This window comes from Melospiza melodia, chromosome 3 (genome assembly GCF_035770615.1).
Source record: "Melospiza melodia melodia isolate bMelMel2 chromosome 3, bMelMel2.pri, whole genome shotgun sequence".
Classification (NCBI taxonomy): domain Eukaryota; kingdom Metazoa; phylum Chordata; class Aves; order Passeriformes; family Passerellidae; genus Melospiza; species Melospiza melodia.
The window spans coordinates 12066064-12090201 of record NC_086196.1 but is presented as its reverse complement, the minus strand read 5'-3'; the positions used below and the strand labels follow the sequence as shown (position 1 = coordinate 12090201).

General features: G+C 39.0%; 3 protein-coding genes across 5 annotated transcripts in view; 2 read left to right on the top strand and 1 right to left on the bottom strand.

Moving 5' to 3' along the window:
* The window catches only part of MBOAT2 (membrane bound O-acyltransferase domain containing 2), a 92847-nt gene extending 85616 nt beyond the window's left edge, over positions 1–7231 (top strand). The window contains exon 13 of the mRNA XM_063150811.1: positions 754–7231. Coding sequence (XP_063006881.1) covers positions 754–976 — 223 coding nt within the window. The 3' untranslated portion in view covers positions 977–7231. The remainder of the gene's footprint in view (positions 1–753) is intronic.
* Positions 7232–10788: 3557 nt separating this feature from the next.
* On the bottom strand, positions 10789–11538 carry LOC134415325 (basic proline-rich protein-like). Its single transcript, XM_063150557.1, has one exon. It carries the CDS (start codon positions 11536–11538, stop codon positions 10789–10791), a length of 750 nt encoding a protein of 249 aa, XP_063006627.1.
* KIDINS220 (kinase D interacting substrate 220) overlaps positions 10942–24138 on the top strand; it is a 75948-nt gene continuing 62751 nt past the window's right edge. For all 3 annotated transcript variants that reach the window (XM_063150810.1, XM_063150809.1, XM_063150808.1), the window contains exons 1-3: positions 10942–11067; positions 18314–18463; positions 22744–22842. In XM_063150810.1, coding sequence (XP_063006880.1) covers positions 18356–18463; positions 22744–22842 — 207 coding nt within the window. In that variant the 5' untranslated portion in view covers positions 10942–11067; positions 18314–18355. The remainder of the gene's footprint in view (positions 11068–18313; positions 18464–22743; positions 22843–24138) is intronic.

The following is a 24138-nucleotide window of genomic DNA, read 5'->3' as shown; positions in this document are numbered from 1 at the left end:
AGTGCTTGAACAGTGTGTCTTGTGTTGCTCACACTTTTCTGTCATAACAGACTTATTTTTCAGGAGGCAGGGGAAAAAACCCAGCCAAAAACAAAACCAGAGGATACCTTTGAAATTACTATTTGCCCTTGAAACATTTTTTAGCAAGACTAAATATTGGCTTCCCAGAAATAACTTGTGACAAAAGTTGAAAGCAGACTTCTGTTCACTTTATGTAGTCCTAAATTGTCACCGACAGTTTTTCATAAAAATCCTTTCTGTGGGATTTTTCCCCTTCTGGGAAGCTGAGGCCCCAGAAGAAGAATGTAAGCAATGGTTATCTGCTGCTGTGGAATGTAGCAGGTGCAGCTGTGATTGGTCCTTGTTGCTTGTGTACAAGTAAAGGCCAATCAGAGACTGAGCTTTCTCTGGGACAGAATCAGAGAGAGCTCTCTTGTTTTTTTCATTCTATTCTATTCTTAGCAGAGCAGCTTCTGAACTTTTCTCTCTATTCCTATTAGCATAGTAATAATGTATTATATATCATAAATTAATAAATCCAGCCTTCTGATCATGAGACCGAGATTCTCGTCTCTCTCACCCTGAAGACCCTTGCAAAGCCATGCAACACTAAATAATGTGAGGGAAGACTTAATTTCCCCCTTATTTTCCTTTTCTTAAATAAAATATTAATGTTTCCATATTTTATGTGCAAAGAATATTTGTTAGAGTGGTCAGAGTTTCACTGATTTATTATTTCTGTTTGTTTTTTAGCTCCTGTTATTTCTGTCTTCATATTGCCAGCATCCTAGTGTTGTTGGTTTTTCCATTGAAAAGAACTCAAAAAGGAAGTAAAAAGCATGAAAGTGTCCAGCCTGTGTGGTCCAGAAAGCTAGAAGAAGAAAGTCTTTTGCAAAAGAACAATTATTCCACAACAAATAATAGTTTCAGTCAGAATCAAGAAATAACCTGCAGATATCAAGCATTAAAACAGTGATTGAGGAAATACTATGATGAATATATTTTGTATGTTTTCAAAAACCCATTTTTAGCACCTTTTAAAGGGGTTTGTATTTGTTTGCAAAGATATTTAGCAAGAAAAGAATGCATTACCTAGGAAAAATCACATACAATAGCAAGACTGGAAACAAAACAAATTAACCCCTCCCATGCCATGTCCCTGTGGGTCACGCCTTATATGAAGATATTACCATTACTTCAATGGGCACTCAGGACTTGCAACGTATGTCCATGGGGTCATATGTGTGCCCTCTGCTGAATGTACGTTGTGTATCCCAAGGCACTGATGGGGTGGAATACAATTGTGTCAGTCTAGGATTAACAAATGGAAATTAATTTTCCAACTGAATGACTTGCCTTAAACCCTCTATTTACTGAAATATTGTTTCTAAGTGGGTATTTCAAGTTTGATTTTATGTGGAAAGTATTTCAAGTATATAACATTATGTGCTATAAAGAAGATAATGAGAGGAAATGCAAAGTCACTAGAAGACTTTGGAGTCTTTCAAAGGGAATTGCAATAAGCATCTCAGTATTTGGAGGGTTTTCTTATCTCAAATTATTAGAGTACATTACAGAACTGTAAACATTGATGCCAAATTATAGTTAGGTTTCTTTAATAAAGAGTATAACTACTCTGAATGGATTGAAATGGCCCTTCTGAACAGATTAAAAACACCTGAAGATTTACCTTTTCCAGGATAAGCTGGTAGCTGATAGCTCTAATGTAGGTTTCTTTTACTTTAAAGTACCTAAAGTACTTTACTTTAAAGTACCTAAAGTACTGAAAGTTTCTTTTACTTTTAAAGTACCTAAATCCAATAATACACTGCCAAGTGGGCATTGCAGCCAGAGGGGGGAAAAGCAGCCACAAGGCACAGAAGACAATGTGCAAGCACTGGGATTTCAATGGAAGTGCAGTTTTGCCCTTAAATACCATAAATACTTGTTCTAGAATAGAACTGTTTTACAAAAAGTAATTTTTAATACTTAAAGTTATTTTGAATTTTCAGGCATCAGTTAGTTGATGATGCCTTCAGTATAAAATAACAAAATGACCTTGAAGCTCCAGCACGTGGGTAGTCAAACATGAAATGACTATCACAACCAATTTCTGTATGCTTGAGAATTGATGAACCTTTATCCAAAGAAGTGTGTGAATTTGAGGAAAAACTTTTTCTTTGAATTAGAATTTTAGATACAAATTTCATGTCATATTTCTGGGTAACATAATGAAAGAAAGAAGTCCTTCAGAATATCTGACTGTCTGAATTATGGAAGTGTAATTCCACAAATCAAGGAAACAATATAGTGGTTATATCTATTTCCAATCATTTATTGTGATGATGGTTAGTGCTAGAGTACTACTGTTAAAGGGCTACATTTTAATTGCATATATTCTGTATTTTCATATAATTTTTTAAAGTAAATATAAGATGTTTATCCATGTGGGGTTTATTCTTAATTTAAACCAGATACAAAATAATACCAGAGAAAAATAATGCAGTTGATTGATTAATAACTAACAAATGATTAAGAAAATTTTTTCCTAATATTTTGAAACCTAAAGTTTTAATCAAATATCTAGCTCCAGTTGGATGAGCATTCTTACTGCCAGAAGCGCAATGATGGTCCTCAGCTTTGGGGATATTGCCACGCAAAAATCATCACAGTACTCCCTGAAGAACCAGACCCTAAGTTAGGTCAGAGTTGTTTCCTTGCTGTCATAGCTCTCTGGCCCTTGGCTCCTTGCCTAAAACTTCAGGAAGAAGAGAACATAACTTCCCATATATGTAGGTTAGCACTAATTAATCTACTCTGAAAGGGGGAACTGAATATGAAATGAGAGTGGATGAGTCTGTTCAGATGAGGAGGGATGTTCATTTCAATACAGCTGTTTCACTGACAGCTGTGTTATCTTTAAGATAAAATAATCTCACTTCTAAATCCTGACTTTGATTGCCCAGGCAGACTTCCCCTTACACGGGGTCGTGGTTGTCATAAACTTCTTTGACATCACATTATGGTTTTCTTTTTGTTAATGAGTAAGGGCATGGTAGTTTGATCATCATTGTTAGATACAGAATCAGGAAAGACTTTTTTTGCATTCTGCACTTGAAGGGACATTTACATAAAGGAACAAATTAGATTTGCACATTTCTGGGTGGGTAAGTAGAAATAGGGTTGATTCTTTCAGCATTTGTTACTCTTGAATTTAAATTCATCTTATTGGTGCAGTCTCCAAAATCTATTTAAAAAAACCACTTTTGGATGCCAGTACAATGTGCTGTTTTCCTATTTATGTTCTCGTACTCTTGATTTACTGTTTTGGCATGTGTGCCCATGTGTGCTGTGGAGGCTTAGTAACTCTTCTTAATGAGATATGCAAACAGTTGTAAAGACTCCCAGAAAATAAGGTTTAGGGTTGTGCAGACTGGTACTTTAACATGAATGAATTCAGAGGTACAGTTTTGTTCAGAATTTTTGTATGTTGGGAGGTTGAAACAACTAAGAAAATACATTCATACTTTCATTGAGCACAGGTGGCAAAATACAGGTTTCAAAATTGGACACAACTTTTTTTCTTCATGATTTGAACTCAGTAATTGCAACACAAGAAAAATATTACAAGTAATTCTGCACAGAATTTAAGTATAGTGTCCTAGGATTTACCCTTTAAATGCCATTGTTAAATATAAAAGTACTTTGAATAAAAATCTGCTCTTCACAAGAATGAATTCTCTTGGGGACTATGGAAAGACCTGTTTTATTTTAATGGCAGCACCCTGATTTTAGTCAGACTGGGGTTTTGATATTTCTTTCCCTCTGCTTTACTTATTTTCTGCCTTGCTATCACACTGGATCCTTTTTATCCAGTCAGTCATAAAGTCAAGAGCAGCTAGCCCCAATGTTTAGATAATTTTTAGGTTTTACACACATCATTTGATAATACTGAATTTGAAAGGATGGAAGTGATTTTTATTGCTCTTCCGAACAAAAATTGTGGAAAGTATATTTCCTATAAATGTTTTGGACATGAAGGAAACATGGTTTTAAAAGTATTCTTTCACTTATTAAATAATGTATATCCAAAAAGTAAAAGTGTTTCCTGTATTCCAGATCAGCACACTATGAAAAGTAAATGCAACATATCATTCCTAATTTTATGGTGCTTTGCAGATATTTGCCTATTGTGAACAGTTCATTCAGGCACTTAATGAGTTAATGTTAGTTAGTAAATGCAGTCACCCCAATCATAACTATTTGCTTGCTTAACATTTTTTAACTTATATGATTCTGTATGAATGAGAGAGATATATATTACATATTTAAATAATACTTTCAGTGGTGCCCACTACTGTTGTAATCAAAAAAGCTTTGATAGCTTTGCAGTTACAGATAAGCCCTTCTTATTCAGGAAACTTATTCTTTCCTAGCCATTCCTTAAGTTGACATGTAGACAAGGTTTCAGTAATTTGTGACATTTGAAGATGTATTACATGTAAAAATATTGGTATGCATTTCAATATGCTCTTGATTACAAATCACACTTTAGTGAGAAGACCATGAAGAGACCTTGGTATATTCCCTGCTCTACACTGACATATGGTGTAAGTTTTACCAATATAGTAAATTATTTATTAGAGAAATTTTACACTTTAAGAACTTGTTCTGTTTCCCCCAGGGGAATAAGTAATAATATAAATGCTAGGTTTGTATGACAGGGTGCACACTAGGTAGTTTTGCCTCTTTTGATGGCATTGATTTGGATAGTGATAAAATGTCTTCTGATGCAGAGGAGATGGTTGAGATCATCTCCTCCTAATTCATATCAAAAGTAATTTTAACAAAATCTAGATTTTTTTTTCTCTCAGAAGCTTTGCAAACAAGTTGTTGACAATTTGTTTAAATACGTGATCAAATGTGTCTTCGCGTTTGCATAAAAATGTGTAACTTGCTTATACGTAAACTTTCACATGTTCAACTTTGTAAGTTGGCCTTGAAAGATAAAGAAATTTAAAAGCACAAGTTAAACAATTTAGGCTTTCATTTCCCTTATCTTTAATTCTTTCACTTTGTAATTCTCATTGAATTCTGAAATCAGGTTTGAGAATTTAATTTTCATTGAAAATTTTGAAATACTACCATCTATGTAGAAAAGTGATCAGTGTTAGAAAAACAGATGGAAATAAATTTAGGGGTTTTAATATGATGCAGACTATGTATAAAAAAGATACACATTAGTTCTCTGCTGATTCATGACAGCATTTTGCTACATGATTGACCTTTATGTGTTTATTTAGGTTCAGTAATACTCTGAACTGCACTTGGTGTATTTTTTAATTTTCTTGTTTAAAAATCAATTGTCAATAAGCACTTCAGGAAGTATTTAAATGCTACTCTGAATAAGTAAGCAGGCACTCTAGTGGACTGAGCCTACTCTCATAAGATTACCAGATCAGTCTGCATCTCAGCTAGTTTGCACTGTTGATCTTCATCCTCAGAGTCTTGGTGGGAAAGGATGGCAGCGGAGAAGTCTCTGGTCAGAACATGTCCCATCTGTGGCTGGAAGGGTTCCCACAGGGAGCTAACCCTGTGTGCAGAGCTTGGCAGAGGTTGTGCTTGCTTGTGACCCAGGCTGCAGCTGCTCTGTATTACATCTGGCTGGATTTTTGACATGTTTGCTGTCTTAATCCAGACATTTTGCAAACATCATGAAATCCAGGCATCCACAAAGTCACCCTGCAAAGTTACAATTACAAATACTGCAACACTTGTTTATTATGGTCAAAGCTAAATGAAAAAAAAAAAAAAAAAGATTTATTAAAACTTATTTCAGAATGGGCGTTTTGTAGGTTTTTTACAAAATCTAACCATCAAATGTATTCATTTTCATCACATTAAATATTTAAACCACAGTTTTGCTCAGTTTGGGTATACAAATGTGCAAAAGCAAATGTTGCCACTTGATCATCATTTGTGCATTAGCTGTGTGTCCAGTGACTTAGACCTGGTCTTGGTTGTAGATGGTTTTAGATTTCTGAACCCATGTGCATATCCACATAAACATTGCATAAATTTTGAATTGAAAAACTGTGCGACTTCAGACTGAGATCTGAGGTAGGGCTACTTCTGGAGGAAGGTTTTTGTCTTGCTAGTGACTCAATCCAGCACCTTATTCCAAACAAACCTCTTGGCAAAAGGGACCTCTGCACAATCTTCTTCCTTCCTTTTGTTCTCTAAGGGGGAGGTACCCCAGGCTGGATTTTCATTTCGGTCTCACTATAATATGTCATATGAATAGGTAGCTGGGGTCCATGCTCTAGCCAGATTAGACTTGAAAACTGGGACAGTGTAATCTGAAACAAAAAAATAGAGAAAATGGGGTGCCTAGAGATTGGTAATTGGAAAATGCAACACTACTTATTAAAGGTGCAACAATTACTACAATAAGTTAAGGAGTATTTGCCTATGCATCTTTTGCCTTTCTCTATGTTTTTCAGTTTCTCTTTACATCTTTTCTTTGTACCTTTTCTGTCCAGTGGTGTTGACTATTTCTGTGGAGAATCTGCTGATGTGTCTTACTGTGACAAAGGTGTCAAAATGCTACAATAGTAATTAGGTAGTTACTCTTAAATCCCAGACCTCAGATGTGTTCTAGATCAGTTAGAAGAGAACATTCAAAATGTATTGGATGAAAAATAGTGTAAGATGGGTAATATAGCATTATTCAAAGATGTTGTAATAAGTTATTCAATTTAAGAATTTAAAAAAATGGAACTTTATTCTTTCCTGCCTTGGTTACACGTTCAAAGGAATAGTTTTACCTCAATGCAGAAGTAGTTATGCCTCCAACCACCCGTATGTTAAGGTGAGAGAACACCCCTAAAAGTGGATAGCTACAGTATTCCTAAATTTGCCTTTCCTGGTTCAGATTATAATACATTGTCGGTGAATTTCATTTTTATTATTCCAAAATATATATTTTTTAAAAAGTGTTATTTTTCAACAGATCCATAAACTAAGTGTTGGTGTATGGTAAAATTAAAATACCATTGTTAGTTACACTGTGATTGTGATATTTTAATAATTACTTATTTCTAATTTGTCTCAGCAGTGCTGCAGAAGCAGCATGCTGTTATGTTTTAAAGGTGTTTTTAACTTGCCTATAAATGTTCTTTTCTAATTTGTGTCTTTAAATCTGATTAAACTGTAGTTTAAAAAAAGCAAACTTGTTTTTCTAAATTCTTTGCTGTCTGTCTTTAATAAGTGGTGAAGAAGAAAATTATTTTAATGCAGTTTCTCCTTTTAGATTGCTAAATATACATTGCATGCATTTACACTGTTATTTGGAATATTCTAGTTCAAAATTGCATTTATTTAGTTTGTTTTCTAGAGCTTATATAGAAGTATATGTATATAATTATTTTTCAGTAGAGCTAGTAAACAAAATTTTGAGTCTAGCCCCTTGTTACATGGGAAAGGTGCTGAAGCAATTTAAACCCTCCATCTCAGAGCATATTGTTACCCAATGAGCACTGCTTCTGGATGTGACAGCTGGGGTGGTTTTATCTTGAGAAATGGAAACCTCATAACTGAGACAAATACGGTGCTTTGGAGAAGCTGTTGCTTTGATTGCTGGTTCCAAAGAATTAGGGCTAGATGTGTACCATACATGCATATTTTTTTTCTTTTTGAAACTCAGCTTCCAGAACTCTGATAAAGCAGTTTCTGTTGGCTGGTGACAGTATGTCAAAGCTGGCTGAGCCTCCTGGACCTGCAGGTTTTTACCATGTGAGCTTAGAGTGCTGGAGAAAATAAGAGATATCAGGTGTCACTACTAAAGAGAGGCTGTTTCCATCACTTCCTGTCACACACTGAAGCATTTTCTCTCTGTTTAGAATTGTCTTTTAGCAAATGGTATCACAGGAGATGAAAAGACTTGCCATTCCAACACAAAGGACTACAGGTGGAATTTTAGAAGGTCTGGTGTTGTCAGTTAGACTGCAATGGAAATTTACTTCTCAAATACACATTCACAACAGAGTCAGTCAGGAGTATGAAGTGTCCTCATAAGTGTAAATTGTTGCTGCACAGAAGGAGTCATAATTGAGAGCATCCTGGAGCCAGCAGATATTTTCCTGTGCCTGTCATTAACTTAGTTCCATCTCAGTAACTTCCTAATAACATGCAGGATATTTCAGTACAGAACACAGAAGTAGTTTTAGAGGGAGATGTCTTCAACCTAATTACTAGGTGAGAGTTGGAGATCTGTCCAGAGTTTGGCAGGACATCTTACAGCTCTTCCTAAGGTGGTCATATATAGTAGCAAAGGAGCTGTTTCTCCATGGGGGCTGCACATGATCTTTCCAAACTGAATAAATAACAATTGCACCATGTTTCACTGCCTATGTGAATTAGTCACTGGTGGGAAGGTGTTGCTCCTAATCTAAGCATAGGGTAGAATTTAGAAGAGCACAAGGATGTCAGGAGCTGGATCCATCTGTAGCAAAAGCAGGTGATAGTGAAGGACCATACAGAAAACTGCCTTTTCTGCCTCCATATTCAGAGTGTTTGTACAGTTCCTTTTTATGCAGGAGGGAAGGAGCTACTCTTGCTGTCTGAAATTTGTAACTACAAATTAATGGTGAGAACACAGCTAACACCTGATGGGTGGGAACACTATCATATGGGAATAAGGATTTGGGTGATGGGAGATTATGAAGTGAGATACTGATACATATTTTTGTATAAAGTGTGAAAAAAGAGTAATACCTTGAAAGTGTATCAAAATGTATAAACCTTAAGAGGCTAACACAGGCAGTCATGTCAAACTGTGATTTCTTAGGTACTCAAGATTATATGGGTGCCTGAAGCATCAGGACCACTCTTCCTTGAGTGGTTGCCCTTATGCATATGTTCAGGTGGCACAGAGAGCCCTTTTCAGCCCCACACTAACTGCAGGGACTCATCCTCCGTTTGCTCAGGTTTCATTTCTGCAAATAAGTGTAAAGAAGGAGAATGTGTTTAATGTTCCTAATTTTTCCATTTTTCAGCTGAACCAATGGTTTGGTGCAAGATTAGGTGGATTTAGCTTTTGAATTTCACTGCTTTGTGCCTTTGCTTTGTGTTAACAACTTTAGAGCAGATAAGGAAGCTGTGTATTTTATCAGGGTGTGAAGACTTTAAAGTCATTGGAGAATTTATGATTAAAAAAATGAGCAAAGCCCTTGCTGCATGGTTTCTGGTTTATAAGTGTTTGGGGTATAGAGGAAGACCTGCCAGATGTTTCTCTAAGAAGGAAACAGTCATGGCTCTTTACTGAGATTGAAGATCTCAGTCTCGTAAAGAATTATGTCAATGCTTTGACCCTTGAAACTCAGTTACCTTAGAAATCAGCAGTACTGTGGGAGCTATGCTCCTTTCCCTGGCTGGTTTGTTGCCATGGTTGGTTTAGGCAAGGTTCTGTGATCACCTGGAGAGATGGTATTGCTGTAGTCATCAGAGGTCATCTCTCATCCAGCTGTCCAGATGAATTACACACATACATTATCATGGATTTGGATTGTGCTGAAGATGGAAATTTTCAAAATACCCATGAAGCTGCTCCGAGATCTGGGCTGTGGGGGAGTCTGAGAGAAGCTGGTGGTCTTGATGTATGTGGTGGTATTGCAAAATGTGTGTTATGTCCAAATTATCTTAAATCAGGATGTGCTTGATATTTGGTCTTCATATACTTTCAAGTCTACTCAGCAAGATAGGAGACGTAATCAGTAGAACAGATAGCAGCTAGCATCCCTTAGTCAGGACATCCTGGAGCTAACAAGCTGTAAGGATGAAGTAAATAAAGATATTGATGTATGTCTATGTATATGTTGCCACCTTGGCAAAAGACTCAAGGTGCATGGATCCTATAGTTTGTCTATCTTCATTATTATACTCATGAAGGTCAAAAAGACCTTGCCCATGTGAAGACCTTTCCCTTCAGCAGGCACAGAAGTCAGCTGGGGTTATGTAGCTTGTATGAAAATTACAACCCAGCCAGTATAGGAGGAGCTGCACTTAGGAGGTTACTGGCACAGCTTCTGTGTATAAACCACAGAAACATAAAATACTCTGAGTTGGAAGGAACCCATCAGAATTATAAAATCCGGCTCCTGGCCATGCACAGTACAACCCCAAGAGTCACACCATGGGCCTGAGAGCATTGCCCAAATGCTTCTTGAACTCTGTCAGCCTTGGTGCTGACAGCTTCCCTGGAGAGCCGGTTCCAGTCCCAACCATCCTCTGGGTGAAGAACCTTTTTCTTACATTCAGCCTCAACCTCCCAACTTAGCTTCATGCTGTTCCCTCAGGTCCTGTCACTGGTCACCACAGAGAACAATGAGATCAGTTGTCACATCCTCTTTGCCACATGAGGAAGTTATAACTGCAGTGAGGCCTCTCCTCACTATCTTCTCCAGACTGAGGACAAGTGACATCAGCCACTCCTCGCATTTCCTCGGCTCAAGGCCCTTCACAACCTTCGTTGCCCTCCTCTGAACGCTCTCTAACAACTCAATGTCTTTCTTATATTGTGGTGCCCAAAACTGCCCGCAGGGCTCAAGGTGAGGTCCCTTTCCGCGGCGCTGCTTTCCAGCCTCTCGGTCCTCATCCGTCCGTATGTCAGGCACCAATTGTTCACTACCCTTTCCCTCCTTCTTTTCTGTCAGAAAGCACCCGGGGGGTGACTGCTGGTGGCTCTCAGGGCGGTGCCACGCTCTGGGCTGCCCAGCGCTGCGCTCCGGCTCAGCCAGGCCCGCTCCGCGCCGGGCCGGCGGTGCCCGCAGCTCCCGGGCAGGGCCGGGCCCGTGCCCGCTGTTGCCGCCGCTCGCGGCGATGGGCGCGGCCGGAGCCGGCGGAGCCGCCCCCGCGCGTCACGGCCCGGGCGGGCGGAGTGCAGTGGCGGAAGATGGCGGGCGCCGCCGGGCCCAGCTGAGCAGCGCTCGGGACCGCCGCCTCCCTCCGTGTCAGGGTCCTGCTGGGCTCGAGCAGCCGCCGCAGGGGCCGAGAGCGCCCGGCCGTGGGGTGAGTGTTGGCGGGAAGGCAGGGGGTACGGGCCGGCCGCGGAAGGGCAGGGGAAGGGCACGGGCTGTGGGGGAGGCGGCGCTCCCGCTGCCAAACAAAGGGCGCGGCGGGGCCGCTCCGGCGGGGCCCCGGGGGAGCGCTGGGTTCGGGCGGTTCATGGCTGCCGTAGTTCCCGGGCCCGCTCTCCGTCCCCTCGGTGCAGGGCTGCGGGTCGGGGGCAGCGGCGCGCCCGCTCCGCTCTGCCCTGGGCATCGCGGGGCTCCGGCGGTGCCGTGTGCGGGGCGGCCCGGGCTCGGTGTGCGGGTGTCGGGGGCACCGCCCCGTGGGTGAAGGGTCCGCAGGTGCTGCGGCACGGCCGGGGCGCCCTGTCACCCCTGTCCTGGGGGTAGAGGAGCCTCTGGTACGGTGTTTCTCTCTTGTTGACTTGGAATGGTAGATAAGGGTTCGACTCGTCCGGAAAGTTTTTGGCATCTAGTTTCTAAGGTAAAGAATAACAGAACGACTGAGGATGGGAGGGACCTCCCCAGGTCATAGGGTCCAGTCCTTCTCCTCGAATAGGGACAGCAAGAGTGGATCTCCCGGACCGTGCCCAGAGGGCTTTGGTGTGTCTGCAAGGAAGGAGATTTGGCAACTTCTCTGGGCCACTTGTGCCAGTGCTGGGTCACCCTCAGTAACAAATGTTCAGACAGGGACTCCTTTGAATGCAGAGAAGGGCAGCGAAGCGGGTGAAGGGTCTGGAGCACAAGTCCTGTGAGGAGAGGCTGACGGAGTGCGGGGAATGTTTAGTCTGGAAGAGAAGGAGGCTCGGGGGTGGCCTTATCACTCCCTACAAGTACCTGCAAGGAGTTTGTAGCCAAGTGGGGATCAGCCTCTTCTCCCGATTAACAAGTGATAGGACAAGAGAATGTCGCCTCAAGCTGTATGGGGGGACGTTTGGCTTGGATATTAGGAAGAATTTCTTCTCAGAAAGAGTGGTTAGACATTGCAATGGGCTGCCCAGGGAGATGCTGGAGTCACTGACCCTGGAGGCTTTTAAGGAATGACCACTTGGTGTCATAGTCTAGGTAGCATAGTGGTGTTCAACTGCAGGTTAAACTCAATGATTTCTCAGAGGTCTTTTCCAGCTTAATTGATTCTGTGTTTCAGTTTCTGCCCATTGCCTCAGGTCCTGCTACAGGACATCACTGGAAAAGTAGCAAAATGTCTTAAAGATAGTGGGGCTTTGCCACTTTGCATATATGCTTAAAAATTGGTTGGAAAAGTGATTTCCCCTCTGTAACTTTTGGTAAAGGATTCATGATGGAATAATGCAGTAATGTCTTTTGCTGGAAAAGTGTTTGAATCATTACCTGATTAATTACCTGCCACTCCTCCCCCCCATCAAATACTAAAGAAATGGACAGAAAAACAGAAGATCTTTTGCTGAGATGAGAACATGTAGGAAACCCCATCTTTTTGTCTACTGGATAGCCATCAATTTTTTGTTCTGCCGCAGTGTTTATTTAAAATAAGTTGGTTATTAAGAAATTAATATCTACTTGAAATTCTATGTGACCACAGCTTATGAAATGGTTTATTTATTAAAGTTCTAAATCACACCATTCACTCTTTTTAAGTGGAAACATTCCAAAAGTTAGATTTTTTTTGTCATATAACTTGTCTGTGACTAACATACCCTTGATTTTATGATACAGAGAAATGTGTTGGCCATATGAGAATGTATCAGATGACCTTGCAGACTTCCTTGTGCTTTTGTGTATTTTGTACAGGTTTTGACAATTGATTTGTGTTGGTTGGTATAATTTTAAAAAAACCCTTAATATTGGTAACTTCCTGTTTGCTTTCTTTTATCTGATGTATTTAAAACCTGAAATAGTGATTTGTAGGACTGAGCACCTTGTGTTTTGTTTAGGCATTGAATTTTGTCTTGGAATTCAGATGTTCTTAACAATATGTTACTGTTCATTGACCATATTTAAATTTTGTCTCAAAGATGGACGGATTTCTCTGATAAAGTATAAATCCTGTTGTCAGCTACTTCACACATTATTTTAACTGATTTTTTTAACCAGAGTGGAATATGGGCATGTCTGATAGTTGCTGTCATCTGACAACCAGCCCTGCATGTTAAGTATAGATTTACATCTTTCCAGTCTTTTATATGTAATCCCCAGCCTCTTTTGTCTTATTAAAACTAACAAAAAATCCATCACTACGACATTTGGAAATGACCATTGCTTTGAGTGCATAAGGTAGAAAAGAAGGCCTTGTGTATTATCAATTTCTCCTCCTTCTTATTGTGTGCAGTTTTGATGATTACAATAGAGACCTCCTTTTATGCAATTTTTTTTAGTTATATTAGTTTCAGGTTTCAAAAGAAGAATGTCTGTGTGTCTAGCTGTAGTTCACTTTTTGTGTCTTTTGATATTTTAGAGTTACACAATTTTGTTCTTTGTGATAAAGTAACAAAAATAAGGTAATTTAAAAAAAATTCTTCTCACCTGGATAACAGAAATGTGGTTAAGAGAAGTAGAATAAATGCTCCCAGGTAAACAGGGAAAAGCAGAAATGCAGCATAAGGTCATTAGTCACACTGGAATTTCAGACACTGGAGAATAAGTGTGGGTGTAGACTACTTATGGAAACTTAGATTTGTTATTTCTCTCTGACTCTGGATACCAGAAATTCATATTTTTAGAGACTCATTTCAGCTGTTCTGAAAATCTCTTCTTTAAACAGAATCCTGGTTGACTCAGTCCCAATAGAAAGAATATTTTTAGATATTTGCCACTTCATGTGATGCCTGACTTTTCATGTCTTGATGTTTAGGAAGTGTATCAGTTTTAGGAAAGGATTACAATAAGGTGTTGTAAAGGCTGGGCAATGCCTGTGTTAGTAAGATTCTGTGTGCTGTAAGTAAAGGTGATGTTTCAGCATGTTTTTCATTTCTTTATGCCATCATAAAGCATAAAAACGTGTGAGAATGTGAAACTGGATTATGTTAGTTTTTTATAATAAATTTAACATGTACAATTCTTATGTTTCACCTTTTTAAAATTTTAATTTGAAAAGATGGTGTTTCCAGTTCTTAAGGGTGAAGTGCTGTGCATTTACACATTTGAGTTGTACGTGCTCAGATTTCAGCAGCACAGTAATTATTTCCTTTTATAGTTAGCTGAAAGATCTGCCACAGTGTTGCATGTTGGGAAGGTGGCTTTTGTGTCTGGGAAAGGAAGGAGGAATTAAAAAGTAGGCAACAATTTTTTCATTGTACAATGAAAAGTACGAATTTAATGTCATTACTATCTTGACTTTTTCTTTTTTTGTTTTCAATAGATATTCTCAATAATGCTAGAGTTGTTAACCAGTTTTGGTATTTATTCATAAAAATCACCGTTTGCACAATAAATAAAAACATGCAGAAGATCTGTGTAAAAATTGTGATAGTTGGAAAATTTAGTGAGTAATACTTCTTATATAGGTAGGAACTCATAAGAGGTTCTGAGAATACATAAAATACCTGCAGATTTGAGTTATCAGGACCTCTGGTATCAATTCTGGTGCTGTTGAGAGAAACTATTTTTTTTTAAATTGACAAATTTTTGCGGTCTTTCCAAAACAGTGATAATGTATGTCTGCTTCAGCTCAGGATGCAAGAGCCTTACAAAAACAGGTTGATCCCTGTGCAAACATTGCCTTCACCTGAGCATTTGTGCACTTTATATGATTTCATAGTTCTTGGTGTGTTGTTAGTTTTGTAAAATACCAGGATTTGCTGCCCCAAGGGCATAGTGAGATTTCCAAGCTTGAAAGTTTGGGTTGAGAATGAAGAGCAGGTTTTTGCACTGGAAATTAGCTCACTTAGGTGGGAGAGAAAAATAACAGCATGAATCCTTACTGGAAAAGGGATTGCTTTCCAAATAGAATCCCGGTTTTAACTGAAATTTTTGTTATAGGTTGTGAAAATACTTCTGTGTCAAAGAAAATAATTGTGTTAATTGAGCAATTAAGGACCATTTATGTATAGGATGATCTTGAATGAGACTGGTTTTGCACTCTTATTAATGAAATTTGGCAGGGATTAAAAGTTCTTGTCCTTTAATTTGGTCAAGGGTAAGCCTTAGAGTTTTGGGTTTTTTTTATTCCAGGGTTGTTTGAAAACTGTATGAATATAAATTTCAGGAGCTTTTTTCATTCTAAATCAATAGAATTTACTTCTCTAGCCAAAGACTGTTCCTTAGAGTCTTGCTTCAGTTTTTATGATTATTTAAAAGAAATCTGAAGCATTGGAAGAAATCACACTTTAGTGAGCGGCACACCTATGAACTTTGAGTACAATGCTTGGTTTTTATAACATAGTAACATACATTTTGTTTAATGAGAAGGTGGACTGTGACTGTATTCAGCTGATGTTGAGTTGCTGTCATGAGTGTATGATGAACAGATGATACACTCGTGTGTCACGCTTATTTCAGGCATGTTCTTTGTTCTTGGTGGGGAAGAAATAAAGCAAAGTTTCCAAAAATTAATACCACCATTTTTAAATTTATCTTTGTTTCTGGAGTGGTGGGGAGTTTTGTTTGTTTGGTGGTGGTTGTTGCCCCTACACTGTGCTTTCCTAACGCCCTCCAGTGATGTTAATCTTTAGGATGCTCTAAGAAGCTTGCCTGAAAAAGGGCAAATAAAAGTATGAGGATATAAAATGCATAATTATAGCATCTGATCTTGTGAATCTTGTTTTTATAAAATAGACTGTTACTAATTCTAAGAAGGGGATTTTATGTGACAGTGAAGCATAGGGGACAAGAAGTACTAATATTCATGGACACGTTTCACTGGTACAGATCTTTTATGATTCATAAAATAATATTAACATGGAGTTTTTAAACACATTTCTGGATGTGTTCATTGGCATCAGGTGTTTTGCTGTTAGTCAGAGGTTTAAGATATCTCTAAGGATTCAGCTCTGCATGGAGGCAGAAGCTGCACTGTTGCCAGCTGGGATTTCTGAAGCAGAATGCTTATCTACAGTGCAGCAGGGCTGCCTCTGCCTTTAGGAAATATGCCCATAGGGAACATCAAGGGAAGAATCTTACTTTGAGGAAAAAGCAATGCTGAATACTTTCTTTCTTTTCACCCTAGCTAAGAATTAATTGGTTAAGTTTTGATGGCAACTGCGGAGTATAAATCATTTGGTGAGAGATTTTTAGTCATGTTTTGATGTTCTTAATACAGTTCTCGGTTTAGTACGTGGTATGGAAAATAGCATAGGGATTGATGGTACAGATACAGGAGAGAAGCTGGGAGATAGCACAGGAAAAGCAAAAAATGCCTGTGGTGACAGTGGAGCTAGCAACAAATCATGTTTCATGGGTTTATGTTGTTGTATGTAAAAAATAATGGGAGGAATACAGGTGTATGTGAATATCTAATGTCATTTTAGGTGCCTGAGTATCTGAGACAGCTGTAAGATGCTGCTGTAGGCTGTAAGGGAGGTGGGCTGTCCTGGCCTGGCAGCTGGATGCCAGGCAAGACACCACATACTTTCCTGATATTTTTAGTGTCTGAAATGGCAATGTGTCCACACCGAGTCAGTAAAATTGCCATTCCTTTTCAAACCTTTCGTATTTTGTGTGGATTAGTGGGTTTTCTGTTTTTAAGTTTGCCACCTCTCAATTGGCTCTTCCTCCTACTGCAAAAATGGAGACAAAAATCCAGCACCACTGTTGTGCTGCTCACCCCCTTTGATGGTAATTGAACTGTACAGTAAACGTGGCAGACCTTTTGTGTTCTTAGTTTATTTATAGCTTTCTTGTGGGACAGACTGGCTGCTTGGGCAGTGCCTAGGAAAACTGCTGCTGGGCTTTAAGTGTCAAATCCAGATTTATATTTTTTAGGTGTGGGTTTTAAACAATGTCTGTAGTTTCTTTTGTCACTAGTCATTGGTGTGCACCTGAATTTCATTGGCACATACAGAGAGCTGCTGTCATCTTAACTGAGGTATTAACTGCCCTTATTTTGAACAAGACATTTCTGTAAGTGGGCCATCTGATGGCTGCAGTGCTGTAGGTGAGCTCTGGTAGTATCTAAGATACCTTGACAATAGTGTGTGTATGACTATATATACTTAGATGGTAAAGGAGAAAGGATGGCGTTACAGACTATGTAAGCAATGTAAAGTGGAGCTGGATTATTTGATTTAAATCTCCAAATCTAAACTAACTTCTCTGTGCTAAGTACAGTGAAGTTCTTGCTGGCTTCCTTTCATCTCTTTTTTTCCACTTCAATTGGAAGCACAGAAAAATTCATTGTCTGCTTTGATTTGAGAATAAAAGTAAGAATATTTTTCTGGGAAACCACTAGTCTTTGGCTTCTCCCTGTGAGAGAATAGCCCAAGCTTTAGCTAACAGTAAACTGGAGATTTTCCTCTGCTGTTAAAAGAAAAAGCCAGAGAGCACGATCATGTCAGCCACTGGTGAGGAGAAGGGTGTGAAGGGATGGTGGAGTCTTGTATTTATCCCCATGGCCTCTTTTGCATCCAGTGAAAGTTAATTTTGACTCAGCTTCTGTCCCTTTGTATGTGTAAATTTGGCACAGTAGTACTACTGGTGCTGTGAACTTACTGGGCACAGCTTTTTATGAAGTCTGAAATGGCTCTTAGTCGTCTGCCTTAAGAAAGAAAAACCTTTGCTGTCTTGCATATTAGAGCTTAAAAACATGATCAGTTAACAGAAGCCATGTTATGTTTGACTCTTGAGTTAACAGCATGCCATCACATGCAGGCACGTCTGCATAAAGTTGGTGACAACTGATTTAGTAAATTGTGTTTCTCAGAGTTCTATATGGCTGCAGTTTAGATAGCATCACTGTATTTTGTAATGCTGATTAGTCTCAATGCTCTGCTTATACACATCAAGGATAAGGATTATATATATAAAGTATGTAGCATATACAAATATTCCTATAATATTGTATTTACTTATGTGCGTTCCATCCCAAATATTTATTTAGACGACACATAACAGAATAATTTCTGTAATTTTCTAAGAACTAGAGGGAGTTAAGACTTTTCATGGAAACGTAGTGCCTTTTAATGCACGTCTCCAAAGTGTTTTGTTGAAGAGAATGGCAGGTGTTTGTACCCAGCCAATAACTTATTAGCAAATGCAGTTCATGATTTCTAATGTCAAATGTCATAGCTATTACTTATGCTTTGCTGGGTTTTTTTTCCTTTCCTGAAATACAGGTAAGCTTTGTTATCTAGAAGCCCTTCAAATAGTGTGTGAAGATGGCCAGTCTGATGAGTCAGAGTCTGTTGACCTACGTGGAAGAAGGGAATGTTCCTGCTCTGAAAGCACTTCTTGAGAAATGCAGGGATGTTGATGAGAGAAATGAGGTAAGATGATTTTTTAAAAGGTCAATTTCACATTGCAGCTTATTAGCTATAGAATGAATAATTAGTGAGATCATATTGGTTATTTAATATACAAATTTCAGTCTTGTTTTGAAGTGATTGCTTACTTTGCATAACCTGAACACTGCATGTTCAGTCTCTGACAGTGACTCAAGCATCCTTCCTAGTATTTGCTTTCTAGAGTGTTCTTCTGAGCTGGAAAATGCAGCTCTGTTGTGAATGGAGTTTATACCTGTATTTCTGTGGCTAAGAATTGTTTCTCAGTTCACAGATCCAACTGCAAATGCCCTGTTCATGTTGTGGTGAAACCTGCTATGATGATAACCCTTGCCTCATAACATGGTTTTCAGTCAAGAGATACTTTGTTATACAATGCTCCAAATAACAGCATGTATTGCAATTTACATGAGCATATGCTCATCTAGGTGAAAAAATAGGTATCCAAGAGGTAAATCTAGAGTTTACCAGGAGTACACTAAAGTTGTGATACGCAGTAGGGAGGGACAGTTATTCAGAATCTGGTATTTTGATAGGTGTTTCAAATCTGCATAAGATGGAAAGAATATTTTTTTGGAAAGAAATCCAATAGTGTATATTACTCAATACCAAAAAGCATCATGCAAATGTGACAACAATGTACAGAAATTAGCCTTACTGTACTTATTAGATCTGGTTTCAATTAAGACAGTTTTCTTTCATTGTTGGCACATTTGTTCCATGCTGTGTATGCACATATGCTGAGGTATTTCAGATGGAGGAATTTTTAAGTTTCAGAGCATGTACATGAACCTCACCAGCTGGCATTTAGCATATCTGACAAGGGGAATGTCTGTTTCCTCTGCTGGCAACTCCTTTCAACAACATGGCCGGAATCAGACAGATCGTGTTGATATTATCAAGTGTTACCGCCTTCACCTTCTTTCCTAAACTTTTCTTCACTTATTGGTGGGACTAAATGTAGTCCTGGGTTTCATTAAATGCCTTTTTTGCAGAGTTCATTTCCCCAATACCTATTGTTTTCAGTCTTCTTATCTGTTGCATTGGAGAAAGTAATTTCTGCAGACAGAGGTGTGTGGTTTGCATCAGTTTCAAACCCCTTGTGGGCATGCTGTATATGTATAATGATAGGAGCTTTGTTTAAATGGTAGCTCTTCCTTGGAATTCAGTGGCTTTGAGTGCTGTTCACTTTCCAGTTCTGGACTTGCCAAGACATCTTTTCTTCTTGGATAAAAAATAAAATGCCAAAAGGATAATGCCTTTGGAGATCTAAAGAGATTGCTGGCAAGCTAAGGTTTGCTAATGCCAGGACCTCCCAGGCTGCAGTGACTTGTGACTTGGTAGGGCCACCCACATTATTACCAGCCCTTTGTACCAACCCTTCTTATCTTGACTGTGGTCAGTTGCCAGAAAAGCTGGGATGTCCCGGCCAGTTGTCTGTGGATAGTTTATTCCATTAACACCGTCAGTTTCAGTTAAGTGGGGCAAGTCTCAGCCTCTCTGCCTTTTCTCTGCGCATCCTTCTGCTTGTGTGATTTTTTCCTCTCTCATACCAGACGTATGAATTAGCAGCTAATGATAGATATTTGCTTTGTGTGATGCAGTTTGATCCTAACAGCCTCCACTTTCCCTTGATGTGCCTTTCTTTCTGCTCCTGGTACTGAAGGAGCTTCTCCATGTTCAATTCTGAATCTTCTGTTCTCTCATGGACTGTGAGAGCGCTAACCTCTGAGGTGACACTACTAATTGATTTCCCCAAAAAGATGCAGGTGTGCTCCTTTATGATTTGGTTGTTCCAACACTTACACTGAGCTGTGATGTACAGATAGACAGTACTTGATGTGTGTGTGAGAAATATGGGCTTTTAGTTGTTGTGGAGTGTCTAGACTCTTGGACAACTTTTGAGAATTAATCTGGAGGTCACAGATACAATAATTGTCTTTTGTTTCTGTGTTGTGAAATCTTTGTGATGGTTGCTGAAACCTTATGACATTAAGAGTCTTCTAACAAAAAGGGAAGGATGTTTTCAGTACCCCTATAGAAAATTTTACATCTGTCTCAGAAAACTAAAGCCAGTCTGCAGCTGTATGACACTTCTTACAGAAGGGAATAATTTACCCATCCACAGCCTCTTCTTATCCAGACATACTTTTATTTGGAATGTATTATGCTTTTCTGTTACCCACTTGTGGAAGACAATCAGAGTGATAACAAAAGTAACTGTAACTGTTCAGAAGGAGGTGAGAAGAATGGGCAGGCTAAAATAGGGGGTTTGATTTGTTTTGCCAAAGCATTGCTTGGAAGGCATCCCTGGAGATTATCTAGTCCTGTGTCCTGAGGTGGGTTGGTTGGAGCCAGCTGGAATTGCCTGTGTCTGGTGCAGCCTGTCTTCACCAAGGTTCAGTGCAGTTCCCTCTGGACATCCCAGCCTGACACCTGTACTCAGTGCAGTAAGGTTCCTGTCTGCCCAGCCCCTCAGTGCCCTCTGCATGGCACAGGTGCATCAGCCTCAGGTGCATCAGCCACTCCTCCCATCTTTGTCCAGGCTGTGTGGGTGCTGTGGGTGCACTCTGTGCCATTGCCCCATCCTTCATGAAAGGGTTAAATAGGATCCCAGTATTGATTCCCTGCACTGGGGACTGGCCTCCAGCTGCACTTTGTACTGCTGCTCCCAGTGCTCTGAGCCCAGCACTTGCAGCCAGTTTCAGTCCACCTCACTGTCCATTTGTCTAGCTTGTACTTCATTAGTGTCCCTGGTTGTGGGAGACAGTGTTGAAATCCTTGCTGGGTATGGCATAAACAATGTCTCAGCTCTGCATCCACTGCCCAGTGATGTCATCACAGAAGGAAGAGGGGTCAGTCAGGATTTCTGAAATCCCTTGGCATGTGTATTCCCAACTTACTAACTTGCATATCTTAAAGAGCAGAAGTTATGACTCTTTTCTCCTCCAAAGAGAGCTGTTCTTTTCTAAAAAGTAGCATTTTATTTTCTCTTGATTTTTTGAACATTTTAATTCCTTTTTTTAATGACCAGACATAAAACTACTTCTTGTTGATATAAAATATACTTTAGGATCTAAAAGCAATGGTGTCATTTTGAATGTATACAATGTACAGCTGTAACAGCATAAACTTACATGAGGGCATAATTTTTCCATGTGAAAAATTACCTTATAAATATAATTACATAATTATATTTATATATTCTGGCCCAGCTGATGGGCCAGAAAGCATTTTTGAAAGAATCCATGCATTTCTGTGATCCTGTGTGTGTAAAGAGCAGAAAGAATCATCAAGTATCTTTAGTAATCATATCATTAATAGTTTCAATTATGGAGGTTAGTGATATTACTGTATTGTGATTCTGCATTGATTTTTATTCTTTCCAGGGAAATTGTTGGTATATAGCTCCTAACATGTAGCTTTTGCATTATTAAGAAACTAGTTAATTTGAGTTTTCTGTGTGGTGGAGAGAAAAAATAGAAGTGAGGTCAGGAAAAATTCTCGTACTTCTTTAAACTTGTAATGAATAAATTTATTGTAAAATTTAGCAAGTTTTACTTTTCAGCATCCAGAGCAATTGTACCTCAGAAATTTGCTGACACAAAAGTAGGCTGATGGAAGGATGACAGATTCTAACTACTTTTAAAATACTTCTGAAGGGAAATAAAGCAGATTTGCTGTCTTTCATCTTCCCTGAGATGAGACTGTCTGCTGAGAACCCATGTTGCAGAGGGACAGGAGTGATGTCTGTAGTTCCTGTGCTGTGAGATAAAAGTGGGGTATATAACCTGACTGTTTTTTCCAAGGCTTTAGTAACTGTTCCTCTGAACCAGTGTGCATGTTTTAATGGCCATTGTGGTTCTGAAGGTAGATATATTTCTTTATTAATTTTTTTACAATGTGAATGAGTTACTCCAAGTTGTAGCATGTAACATGTATTGGAAATGTCTTCAGCGAGGAAATAATTCAAAAAGGTAGATATTTAATAAAGTAACTTTTTTCCTTTTAGTAGCCCTTTTTAATGTCTGAAATGTTTGGGGTTTTTTGTGTTTGTTTTTTAATCCCCTATGGGACAGGATTTAGTACCATATTCTCCATTTTTATTGCAGTGTGGTTTCAACACCACTCCTTCTTACTATTTCTCAGTGGTAATTAAAAATGGAAACAATGTTACTCTGTAGTTTCTGGGTTTTATTGTGTGATTATGTGTGTCATTGTCATCATTTCCCGGTGCATCTATTTTCCTGTCACTTTGATTTCAGAATGGCCAGACTCCACTTATGTTGGCTGCTGAGCAAGGCAATTTAGAAATTGTCCAGGAGCTTCTCAAGAAGGGAGCTAATTGCAACTTGGAAGATGCAGTAAGTATTAGTGTTTTATGTGATGGCACCTAACAGTGGAAGAAGAGGAAATTTCAAGGGGCAGGCAAAGAGAGGGAGTTTAGGTTGAGCTCAGGAGGGAAAAAAGCAGGTGGAAAATGATGACATATAAGAGAAATTTTATACAAAATTGCTTAGCTCATGTATTTCTCTGAGCCCTCATGAAGAGTAGGGATATTCCTCAGATGTTTAAAACATCTTAGTCTCTGCTGAATTTGCTGGTGTGTCTTCTGGGTAATCAGAATGGAGAAATACAGCATCAAAGATGAGGTCCAAGTATTTTGCTCATCTCACTGTTGTTGAGGTATGTCAGTGGGTTGAATTTTTGTTTATTTATTGGGGTTTTTTAAATTTGCTTTTGGTGTTTTTCCAGTAAATACCTAGAGAGAATTTAGGTTAAAGGATTATTTCAGAACAGTGGCAGAGAGGGGTTTGACATTTATGAATTGTCTTTGTGCCTCAGCAAAAGAGGTTGACTCCAGATGAAAGATGCTCAAAAGGGGTGAATAGAACAGAGATATTGTTAGAAAGTTTTGAAAGGTCTGTATATTCCAGTGAAGAGTGATAACCAGGAAAAGGATATCACTTGTTTTTTTTTCACTTCTGCATTTAGTTTAAGTGTAGCAGTATGGACATCCAGGAAGGTCTTCTGTGGAATCTGTCACCTAAAAAGTCCAAAACAACCAAAACCTACCAACCAACCAATTCCTTATTGTTATGAGACATTTTATTACAGTTGCTGTAAATGCCACAATTTCTATACTTCTACGAAGGATAGCTACCTTATGAACTGTTGCTATATTTTATAAGTGTGTAGCATATAAAAAATCAATCCACACCTGGATGAGCTTCGAGCAGTGGGGGGGGGAATAAGCATAATGCAAGGGGAAATGGATCTTCCTGAAGTGATCACAAGTGTGAAAAGCTGTGGTCCAGATTACCCTGCATATCAGTCCCCTGAGTGCTGTCACACACTATCTGTGGAGATTTACTGCCCCTGTTTTCTGTTGTCTAGGTTAGCATCTTGTTCCCTCTCAGTAGTTTTTAATACCTTGACCTCATTTTCTAATCCTTTGTAGGTGCTGCTTCCTCCATATATTTATTAAGGTAACCTGCAGTGAACTGAGGAGTGGAAAGGGCTAGATATTGGGTAGGAGAGCACAAAACTAGAGGGGGTATTTGGAGTAATTGCTCTGTATTTCCATGGGTATAACTGGCATGCTGTGAGTTTATTAGTATTATTATTTTTTTAAAGGACAGCTATTTTAAGGGCTTCTG